The following is a 12250-nucleotide window of genomic DNA, read 5'->3' as shown; positions in this document are numbered from 1 at the left end:
TAGTCATCAGCTGTGTGCTGTAAAAGCAAAGAAAGGGGACGTCAATCATTCTGCTGCTACACACAGAAGTTGTAAATGAAGCCTCAGTCTCTTGGCTGCTGATCAGATCCTTTCAAGAGCAGAGATACAGCACTAGTGCGGTCTCAGTGCTCTCACTAACACATAGACACTGCCTTTAGAGTGGAAAGTGCCCTTAATTATCGTTCTCGTAGCCTGTTTGATACACCAGCCACACCGACAGTGGAAAACCGTTGATGCCAGCTCCTCTGCGTGACTGTCCAAGGAACTAAAGCAGATGGGCCTTGATTTTGAGGATTATAACGAGCAAATAATGAGCGTCGTCTATTTCTCCAGCCAAGAACGTTACTTGGTTTTCAGTTTAGAGCCATTTGCCCAGATTTGGCAGAGGATCAGAATGAACGTGTGGATGCAGGAAACGGTCTTCGTGACCGTCTTAGAAAACTCTTCCTTCACTTACTTTGAGCTATAAACTCCTGGGTGCTGGTCAGCTCACTTCACGACCAGAGTTATAGTACCAGCACAGCACCAGCTTTCTCTCTGATTCTGCCGTCCAGTCGAAGGAGCCTTAAATCATTGCCATCATCTCTTGTTTGGAAGAGAAGCTGCCTGTTGAAAATAAGTACAGCTCTACGCTGTGGAAACAAACATCTCCTCACGTATCATAACAATCCACAGACCACTGAAATCTTCTTTATCTCCTTTAGCTCCGGGAAATGTTTTCCAGGAAAATAGGCAGGGTGCAAAGACACATTTTTCAGCCTTTCCATGTCCAATATTCACTGTGGAACTAAAAGGTTCTCATATCCTCTCATCTACCCTTCAGCTCTGAAGTCACTAACGCTCCTCTGTTCACAATAGACTATCATATTCCCCAGCCTGGGTATTTAAGCCCTAATTACAATGCTCCTGCTACTAATGAGCCAAAGCAAGGGTTTACTGTTACAGTGTTCAGTATCCAAGTACAATGAAGGTTTTCTAAATTATTAATTAATCCCTCTTCTAATGAGCTCGGTGACTACCAGTCTGAAACGGAGTACAAACTACACAAAAGGCAATCCAACCTGAGACACAAAAGTAGTCATTATTGTTTTCATTATCCTGGAACACCAGGAGGTAGAGATGGAAAGGACTGTGGATCAGTTACCACAGCTTTGACAAAGGGAGGGGCTTTTCACAGGCCAATATAATAATAATAATAATAATAATAATAATAAATATATACATATACATAACTTGTCATTACAGTAAATCTCTTTATGCATAAAAAACAGAAGTCAAGAAACTAAGAAGGAAAAAGAGAGGTAATCAAGCAATTTCTCGTACTGGACGTTGATAGGCTTGAAGGGATTCAAGATCTCTTTTAAAGGTCTCGCATTGGCTCCTACTCTTTGACCGAACCAGATTTCAAATGATATACATTAATTTGAGTATTATATCATTTAATTGAAACTCCAAATGTCACAATCTTATGATCTGGGGTATTTATTGGAACTTCATCTGCTGTCGGCAGTCCACAACACAAGATGATACGATCTCCATTTTTCTACAGACAAAATGCCTGTTGCAACATGAGAACAGCTCTAACATTCACCTGCTCCCTCTCTTCACTGCTGTGATCTGCTGTGCGGTTTTATGGGAAATACACGATCCCCAAAGGGAAAGATTCAACCTCCCTTAGGTCTTTTTCACACAGTATAGCACTGCTGCACATGTATTCCATTCCATTACTACAAAAGGCGATTTGCTACAGAATCTCAAATGGAGCTCCAGAGTTGTCTGTGTTCTGCATGTTCTTCGAGCATAGCTTTAGGAAAACAGTCGAGAGAAAAAATGTACTCCACAATTTAACGCAGCTCTGAGTAAGCAATAACCTCCGACTGGATTTCATTTCTGTGCTGATCCTCAGGCCAGGGAGGACTGTCTACTGGGCTCTACAGGGGGCCAACGCCTTCTTGTGATTTTATGAAGAATTAATTTACGCTGATCGGCTGTCATCCCCAGCCGAAACATAAACTGACTCATTACATTGCTGCTAAAGAGGAAAATCTGTGATAGCAGGCTTATAGGCTGAGTCACCGTGCATATGTTGTGTGCCTAACTAGGCAGAAGGGTCACCTATTAAAATAGTCCTTCAACAACTCGTGTAAGGCTGGTTTCACTGATCAGCCAAGTGGCGAAAAGACATCACACAGATCTTTGGAGCTGCCTGCCAGCAGAAACCTGATTCACTGATCACCAAGCCAAACAACCCGGAGAAATGCACAGAGGAGCCACCCCGAGATTGAATCATACATGGAATTTTAAGTTATATTAAGAGACAGGGCTGACATTCTGAAGACAGCCGCCCCAGGACTCGGGACCAGAACACACAAAAGGCTCCAGCACATGACATTATGCACGAAGAATCGGCCTCCCTCAGTGTCAGGCTCGCTGAATTAATTTAGAGCTTTCGACAGTATCCTAGAAATCAAATCTGACAGCTAAGGAAAGGCCTACATTATTATAAAAGTCTTGGTCTATATGAGAACACTAACATAGCATTAATACTAGCATAGCATTATGTTATAACTAGGCCAATATCCAGTGAAGGGGAAAAGTATTTGGAGTGCGATTAAGGTATGATGTTTAATGTGACCTAGACCTAGATTTCAGGTCCAGAGTCAGGTCAGCAGAACCACAGATAATGACCACAGAGAATCAGGACCTCGGATTACGTCTCATCAGAAGGACGGCGCCTTTTTGTTTTACAGTACTGTGTCCCCGTCACTATACTGGGGCATTAGGACCCACACAGACCTCGGAGTGAGCGCCCCCTGCTGGCCCCCACTAACACCTCTTCCAGCAGCAGCCTTAGTTTTTCCCAGGAGGTCTCCTATCCAGGTACTGACGGGGCTCACACCTGCTGAGCTCCAGTGGGCCGCCAGATGTGAATTGTAGGGTGACATGGCTGCTGGCGATGATCAGCACCAGCTCGGACCAGGACCTGGAAGCCGGAGCCAGCAGCCTGGAGTTTCGGGCCCGAGCGATAAGGAAAGGGTACTTACGAACTTCCTCTTGAGCTTGCCCTTGGACCTCTGGGCCTTGCCCTCGGGGGCCGGGCTGCCGAACTCCACCAGGCCCAGGTGGTCGTCCACCGAGACGCTCTTGCGCAGGTAGGCGGCCCGCGAGCGGAAGTGAGAGAAGGGCGAGTGGGAGCGGGGGCGGGGCTCGCCCGGCGGCCGGCGGCCGGCTTCCTCGCCCTCGTCATCGTCGTCGTCGTCGTCATCCTCCAGCCTCCAGGCCTCCCCTGTGAGAGGGGGGGGGGAGGGGGGGAGGAAGAGATAAAGACACAGGGAGGCAGGGGAAGAGGAGAGATGCAGAGATAGAGAGTGAGAAGGGAGGAGAGAGAAGAAAAATGCCTGTCAACACATAAGGCTGTATTCTGTTCACATCAGCTTCACAGGACTGGTTTCTCTAATCCTTGAAAATAAAGATAAAAAACCCCCACAAAATAAAACACAGAAGATCCGCTATTTTCCCAGCCCTTTATTTCTGGAAACGCTCCTCAGGGGACAGTGCATTATTTCTGCTAAGTGACTCAAGTATTGATGTGTGTGATGTCAAAGTCAGAACCCAAATTGAATCAAAGAATTACATTCCTTAGCACCACTTAAAGCCCCAACGGATACAAGAGGGGGAAAAAAAAAAGCTCGATTCTAATGAAAACTCATAGCAGAATAGACCAGATTTAGCTGGGAGGGAAGCTCTAGAATTAGTGACTTGAATTAGGAATGTGCCACGCATTTCTCTCAGGCTGAGATACACAACAGTGACACCAGTTGCTAGGCAACGCAAGGAGTTAAAGACTGGGTGTTTTCGATTTTAAATTTCTGGGCAATGGTGTAAAGGAAGAGGGTTAGAAAGGACAGAAGAGGCCCTTTTCCATACCGTGAAGGTAGCCTGCTGGCCAGCAGGTGAGAGAGGGGAAAAAGAGCTGAGATAATCCCAACAGTTAAGGGCAGACAAGCTGTCACTTGCTGTCACTGGTGTGCTGGTAAGATATTCCTGAAGCCTGCGTTTGTGTTTTCATAGAGCTCCTCTACATTCTTTTCTCACTCTGTTAAAGTGCATAGACAGGCCTCAGTAGAGCAATTCCCCTAATTATCTTCGAGCGCAATCTTAGTTACACTGCAAGATTAGAGACTTTCAAGTTTTAAAAAAAAAACTCTCATAATTTCCACTTACTTAAAGTAGAGCTCGCATGAGGCCAGCACAAACTTCATCATTTCCATCTCTTTCATTTTAAAATCTCGCTTTCAACTGAATACAAATGTTTTTTCCCCCCCTTATCAAAGTCTTGTGCAGTTTAATAGCACAGAAAAACATCATCTTCAAGACACAGATATGAATGTAATAAAATCCCACCCTGGTCAACAAAGTGAATCCTCTGAATCTGAATATTCTCAGCTTTGCACCACAAAACTCTCAACAGACAAACAGGATCTAAAGGAGCTACATTTCATAGCATGAGGAAAAAAACAAGGCTTAAAACAGCAAACACTTGTTGAACTACAACAACTAAGAAAATCACTGAGATAAGAGCAAACTGACCAGGGGTTTTTGAGGTGCTATGAAGTTCTTTACAGTTCATGACATGAGGTCTGTCTGCCCCATACTGGAGAGTGAGCACTCCAGCAAAGAAAGCAATGTATTAAAACAAGGAATTAAATCGGAGAGCTCCAATAAGAAAAGACAAACATCTTCCTTTGGGGAAACAAAAATACAATTCAGAATTTAAATCAGATTAAAAGGTCACAAAGATTTGCATACATCAGCTCCCTTTGCCAGTCCTCTTTGTGTCGGTATTAAGACGCACATTTTCACATTACATAATATGGATACAGTCCTAAGCTGTGCACTACTGACGATGGCTGTAATTGGAGCTGTGTACTGATGATAACACTGTTTAAAGAATGAGGATATGCTGTGGTTAATCATGGCTCTAGGCAGATTGGGGTATTTTAAGGCACAGTACAACACCTCAGAAGATGCCAGGAAACCATTATGCTTTTATTCATTTTTTAATCATCATCTCAGAGCTTTTTTCTTTTTTTTCCCTCCTCTTGATTTCCAAGGAAGTGGTTTTGTAACACAATACACTGTAAATAGTCCTGTTCTGGCTTGGGAATGTTTCCCTACCGATTTTGTGCTTTGTGGTTGTCATGAAACAGTTACAAGTGACCTTTTCTGGAGAATTAGCCTCACACTTTAACGTTGTAGAGGATCACTGTGGCCACTGTACAGAAGGGATTGAGCATGCAGGTGGTGCAGAATTCTATAGGTTTTATGCAAAAAAAAAAACATTTAATGGAAGTGAGAGTTAAAACAAATTGCATTCCCCCCTTTTAAACTATCTAAATTCAGAAAAAAAGAAGTCGATGCCCACAAACTGAAAGATAATGTAACTACTGGATTTATTCCATTCTGTTGTTTTCAGGTCGGCCACATCAATGACTTACAGTACCCAGACGTAGTTGTATAACCATTCTGTAGCTACAGACTGCTGCAACACTCCAAGTAAAGAAGTGCCTTTTATACAGAAAGAGCTGTGTTTGGAGCCCATGTCTAGAAACGACAACATATCATCAGTGGAGCTGATGTATGACTCAAATGCAAGAAAACTGTTTTACTGCCAAGATGTACCCCATAAGGGATCATTTTCAATGTTCTTTTCTAAAGGACATGCTCAGAAAGCATGTAAATCGGTGTTATAAAACAGCAGCTATTACTGATCCTTTTTTTAAACTGACTCTGTGGGAATGCTGACTTTGTTATGTTTTAAAATCCATTATTAAGGTTTTTAATCCAGACACCTGACCATTTGCTTGCTGAATGAAGTCACCGTTAAGTACATTAAAGGCAAATCATTCTGTATTATCCAAGGTTATTTGGTTGTTTTTTTCAGCAGTGAAAAGCTACAATAAGGTACCAAAAAGGAGAAAAACCTTTTAAGCACCATGTCCCGGTCTCCTAATTTAGAATGCTGGCCTACCTCTCCTATCACCAAGTAATATCTAATCGCCCATATTTTGGAGGCAAATCTGTAAACATCCAACCTTTAAAAAAGACTCAATAGCTCCTTGATCAGATGATGAAAAGAATTGTTTAATGCTTTGTTTAATTCCCAAAATCCATGTTAATAAGGCCTCACATTCTAGTTTGCCCTATAGTTGCAGTCACACTGTAACAGGTTCAGGGTGGATGTCTTAAATTGGACGATCACAGCAACACTCCTGGGACTAGCTGTTGGATGCTTTTTAATGAGCGATCCCATTTAGCGCATCGGATAGCAAATCTCAAGGCCATTATCCACCTTCATTATGCTGAGTGTCTGTGCAACAGACATATAATATACTGTACTTGTGCCGAGTGGTGGCACTGTGGCCAAGGATCTGCGCCTGTGGCTGGAAGGTTGCCGGTTCAAATCCCACGGCCAGCAGAGGAATCCTACTCCATTGGGCCCCTGAACAAAGCCCTTAACTCCAGCTGCTCCAGGGGCGCCGTATAAATGGCTGACCCTGTGCTCTGACCTCAAGCTTCTCTCCCTGTCTGTGTGTCTCATCGAGAGCAAGCTGGGGTATGCGAAAAGATACATTCCTAATGCAAGAAATCGTATATGGCTAATTAAGTGATCTTATCTACTCTTATCATACTTTTGCATCCTGCGTTTCAAAACTGCTGGGCTGCATGGCTTGAACGTTTTACGTCATGGTGCAAATCAAAGCAATAAACTTTTCTCAGTGTATCTCGTGTCTTCAGAGTCTGACTGACGAAGGGGTTTTTTCAGATGAGCTTTGCAGGAAGTGGAGCGAGGTACCCTAAAAAATCGCCTGTGCTTCACTGCCATCAGCACTTCCAGCAAGTCATAACTGACTGATCAGCACAGCTACTGATTCCATTAATTTAACAAGTTATTAAAAGCCCAGCTAATAAGAAAGACTTTTTTTTAATCCCTTAACTTCGAGTTAATATTTGTCTTTTACCTTTTGATGTATTTCTTGCCTTTTTCTTTATCACTACATACAGTGTCCCTGGGTTTGTATATTATAATTATTATTTAAAAAAAACGGTGAAGGCAGGATACATCCTGGATGGGACACCAGTCAATCGCAGGGCAGAGACACACAAAAACAGACACGGAAACACACTCAAGAAGCCAGTAAACCCACCAGCATGTCTTTGGACTGTAGGAGAAAACCAGAGCACTCCAAGCAAACCCATGTGAGCATGGGGGAACATACAAGCTCCACACAGACAGCACCCCAGGTCCATAACACAGGATCCCTCTGCTGCAAGACAGCAATGCTAACCACTGCCTGCCACCCAGATGTGAACATGGAAACATTTGGCATCATGATTTGCATTGCACCACTCTGAGAAAGAAGAATGGTTTGTGAAAAAGGAAATATTTGCTTGCTGACAGTTTTTGTAACCCAAGAGACCGTGCTTGGTCTCACACCTAGTTCTGAGATTTTCAGATGGTTTGCTGAAGAAAACCAAAACCCTCACACCTTGGCTGTCAGGTTGGTTGCAGACAATGCAGATGCAGTGCTGTGGCCCATGATTCAGCTTGACAGCTCTCCAGCAGATGTCAGATTTGCCAGGGAATCCAGAAATGTGATGCTGGGGCAATAATTAGACTGACAAGACTCAGGAATGTGGAAGGAATGCTCTGTACGGCCGAGGATCCGGTTTTTCTATGTCCGAGGTCAGCCAACCATCTAGATGTTAAATTTCCTACGTGTGCAATGTACGTCACCCCAGACAGGGTTGTGGGGAAGGGAGGTACAGTAATGTAGATTCTGATGGAAGAGAAGCCTTTAATAACTCTCCCATCTCCATCTTTGAGCCCCCTCGGTTTCTCTCGGTCACGAAATGGGTAACTCCAGTTCTAACTTTCCCCTATACAGCATGTAAATGGAGCGATTGTTGTTTATCTTTACTGTCTTCACAGTAGACAGGCTAGCTGGCTAGTAGCTGAAAATCCCCGTAGCTTTTAAGTAATGTCTTCCTACATAACTAGAAAACAGCCAACTCTGGATTTAAAACCAGATAAAGTGCAATGCAAATTATAACCACTGAAGCCCTGCAACATTGTAATGAACACCTACCAGATCAAGAAGCATATAGGATGGTCTGTATTTTAACTCATGTGAGTTGAAATTTAACTAAATAGCCACTGCATGTTGCAATAAATAAGATCACTTTATTGGCCATTTACAATTTCTTGTATTAGGAATTTGTCTTTTTGCATACCCCAGCTTGTTCTCATTGAGACACACAGACGGGGAGAGAAGCTTGGGGTCAGAGCACAGGGTCAGCCATTTATACAGCGCCCCTGGAGCAGTTGGGGTTAAGGGCCTTGCTCAGGGGCCCAATGGAGTAGGATTCCTCAGCTGGCCGCGGGATACGAACCGGCAACCTTCCAGCCACAGGCGCAGATCCTTAGCCACAGAGCCACCACAATAAGAACACATTGCAATGTATGTCTTCTATAAATAAATAAAATTAAGTCTATCAAAATCACAAGTCTATAAATCATCTCTCTAAATCATCTAAATCATAATGCTCTAGTGGAGTTAGCAGTCAGCTGTTGCAGGTATGAGTTAAGGTCGAATTGCACATCATAGCAGAATTTGTATTACAAAAACGAATCTCAGTGGCAATCAGAATGAAACGAAGATGACTCCATTCAAAGCAGCTCCCTGTCTGGAATTTAGACAGGCTGGCACTTTTCCAGACATTTGCTGCAAAAATCCCTGTCACTCGCAGCTCTGTGAATGGGCCGGATAACAGCAGGCTTTCTCTCCAAAGTGCTAAATTTGTTAAGAGTTTAAGGTAGTCTTACCCTGCAGTGGGAGGATTAGTCATAGCTCAGCGGTCATTCAAAAAATCGCCTTTTTCTCCCCTAACAAAATGCTTGGATCACAGCATCTAAATGCAGGAACCACCAGTCATAACATTGAGAAGGCTGCTGTTAAAACACTGCTGTCAGCGAACGGGAGCTACGTCACAACTTCGAATACAGACACTTACCTCTCCTTTTCCTCAGTGGCGCCGATATACAGAAACGTACGGGAATTCATTGCATTTCGGAATTCAGTTTCTATTGAACTGAAAAATGGAAAAATATCGGAGCCACTGAGAGTACACCCAATTTCTTTTAGAGAAAGGCCTCTTTCTCTAATAACGTCGCCACCAGGATGATCCGATAAAAATTACTTCTCAAGTCAAATAACACATTATAACTGTAGCAAGAGATGGAGACTTCAGAAGGGAGTGACATCACCCAATTCAGTGATACTGATACCAGTAGCTTACGTGTTTATATACCCTGGTCTACAGGTAGGGTTATATTTCAGAATCCTGGAAAACAGAGCTTCAAAATGCAGTAAAAACAAAGAAATGCCGTTAGATATTAATACTAATAGTGTTTTGTGTTCTCGTAGTCTGTTGACGTTTAATATTTTCTAATTACTAATGCCATGTTTAAAAGACCATTTAAATCACCATTTGATTTCATTTTAACCTCTTCTTCCAATCTGAAAATGGCATTTCCTAATGAACTCTATTTTCCATGACAACCGGTGCACAAGCACAAGACAAAGGATGCACATACGTCCTGGTGAACAAAACATGCCATTTGTCAGACTATCCTCCCTTTCTCCCCTAAGGAAAGTCTAACGTGCCAAAGAGAGAGATTTAAAGTGAAGACTGAAGGACTGTAGCTGTCCTCACTAGCACAACAAACTCAGACGTCTGACTCAAACTTCAAATGGGCACTGTAGCACAGCCCAGCCATTGACCAATCCCAATTCACTCAGAGAATTGGGCCAATTGCACTGCCACCTTGCTGAATGTCAACAGCACTGGTTCAAACCACCACTACCGAGACCTACAGGGGATGCAAAAAGTCTACAGTACATACCCTCATTGAAATGGCAGCCTTTTGTGAAGTCAAGCCAGAAATCAAGATAAATCATGTCAGACGTTTTTCCATCTTTAATGTGACCTTGCAACCAACAAAATTCAAGAGAAAACCAAATAGACAGCTATTGGGGAAAAATAATTGAAATTAAAAAACCTACAACACCCTGGTTGCATAAGTGTGCAATTTCAATAAGGGTGTGTAGACTTTTTATATCCACTGTATGTGTCATAATTGCATTCAGTAGGAAGCCACTTTACTGTTTGAGCCAGTTGGGAGTCCCACATGCCAATTTGAGTGTAAAAAGGTTCAGGGTTAAAGCAGGGGTTCTAAACCCTTTGTCTCTTACGGGCCTTTTGTAAAAAAGGTCACCCTTTTTAAAGCCCCTTCATTTTAGAATACAGAAAAATAAGATCAATAATTGCAGAAATCAGCTTAAAAACCCAAAGCAGATCTACTGCATGAGAGTGCTGGTTTAGATGCTGCTTACTTTCAAATGATAAATTGGTGTTTAAAAGATTAGCTCTGTTTCTGGGGGCACTTCTGGACAGTCTCTAGGAAACCACAAGGGGTTAGATTTTGGGATAGTGTTTGAGGATGAAGGAAAGCAAGGCATGAGACACCTTTTATCATGTACCTTGTCCTCCTTCCATTTCTAAAGAATCTACAAAGCATCAGCAGTCCACAGTGAACCAGGGTGCTGACTCTCAGAATTTCCAGCGCAGAAAAAGAAATAGAGGTCTTCATGTTTTAAGCAAGCCGTACAATACCAACTGAATATTTTACAGCATCTTTCTATTCTGGGAAGCGTTTGTTCTGCTGAATATTGCATCTGTGCCACAAATTCTGCAGTACCATCGTGTTTTGGAGAACGAGATTGAGAATAAAGATTGGTGACTTCAAATCCTAAGATCAAGCTTTATTTATAGAGCGAACACAGCAGCAGTATCAGAAAATGCCATGTTTTGCATATATCGGTTGCGCAGGTCTGTCCTTCAGTCAAGACAAAGTGACTTCAGCTTTTTGGAATAATCTACCCCAGGAAGTCTGCTTCTATCTATTTTTATCTCCACATTTCCAGCCTGTCTAACAGTATAGTAGTCAGACCTGGGAGCTGGCAGTGTTTGGGATTCATTTATGAAACACCAGCATTGACCTGCAAACGGAGCATGTAACTCTGTTACTGGTGAAAATGGACACCTGACTGCAGCTCTTCATAATCAGCCAAGCGTTCAGGCTTGCCCACAGTTCTTGGTGCCATCAATCACCCTTTTTGATTAAAAAAATTTGAAAAATATCCAAGCCACTGAGCACATTCAATTTATTTTAGGGAAAGGGCCTCTAATAACACCACCACCAGGATGATCTGATAATTAAAACTTCTCGAGTCAAATAGCACATTATAACTGCAGCAAGAGATGGAGAATGGGTGACTTCAACAGGGAGTGACATTACTCTAAAAGATCAGGGTCCCCTGCTACCAGTAGCTCCGGTATATCTACCCCTTTCAAATGCAGTGACAGGCAGTCCAGAACTGTAGTGCTGAAAGATGTGGGTGGCTCCTAACTCAACAGCTGTGAACTTAGACCCTTGCTGGTGCAGCCCACTGCATTTTCCAGTGTTCATTCCAGGCGAAAACCCTTTCAGCTCCTCAACCAAAACGCTCAGGTGAACAAAAAATCTGGACATCATGCTGGCTTTTTTTTTATCACAAACGGATGGAGATAATTCATTTAAGAGCTCAGAGTTCAACTGATCCAGTAGCTTGGGGAGTTCCTAGGACCAGGACAGAGGAAATCGTCGGTCTCAGTGAGAGAGACTCAGTACACTATAAAAAGCGAGGCAAGGCAAATCCGGCCTGAGGCGAGCCAGCCCTGAGCTCTCGGCCAGTACTCTGGGACAGACGGCACTTACCCGCAGACGGCAGCGTGCAGCCCCTGAGCTTGCTGGAACCGCACGGGGGCCTCTTGTGTGAAGGTGCCAGCTCCAGGCTGCCGCCCACCAGGTCGGAGTGGTGCACCCGCGCGATGGTGGGGGACTGCGGGATGCTGGGAAGGGTTCGGGACTTGGCCAGAAGAGGTCTCTGCAACTTTCTCTCCAGCGACCTGAAATGCAAACACGGCCCAGTCAGATCGGTCAGGATGCACCTGAACGCTTAAAAGCCAGAGGCATAATACCGGAATGGCGGGAGATGGACAGTAGCAGGGGCCTTTTTACTATACAACAGAAATGCTAGACTCCAGGCCCTGGCTGCTTTTAACA

General features: G+C 43.5%; 1 protein-coding gene across 3 annotated transcripts in view; it reads right to left on the bottom strand.

Annotated features, from left to right (window-relative positions):
* The window catches only part of ankfn1b (ankyrin repeat and fibronectin type III domain containing 1b), a 247305-nt gene that overhangs the window by 170860 nt on the left and 64195 nt on the right, over positions 1-12250 (bottom strand). For all 3 annotated transcript variants that reach the window (XM_088613116.1, XM_088613114.1, XM_088613115.1), the window contains 2 exons: positions 11903-12093; positions 3066-3307 (listed from right to left, as the gene is read on the bottom strand). In XM_088613116.1, the coding sequence (XP_088469242.1) occupies positions 3066-3307; positions 11903-12093 (433 nt within the window). The remainder of the gene's footprint in view (positions 1-3065; positions 3308-11902; positions 12094-12250) is intronic.

Source organism: Lepisosteus platostomus, chromosome 19, assembly GCF_059453375.1.
Source record: "Lepisosteus platostomus isolate fLepPlt1 chromosome 19, fLepPlt1.hap1, whole genome shotgun sequence".
Classification (NCBI taxonomy): domain Eukaryota; kingdom Metazoa; phylum Chordata; class Actinopteri; order Semionotiformes; family Lepisosteidae; genus Lepisosteus; species Lepisosteus platostomus.
This window is presented reverse-complemented; position numbering and strand designations above follow the sequence as displayed.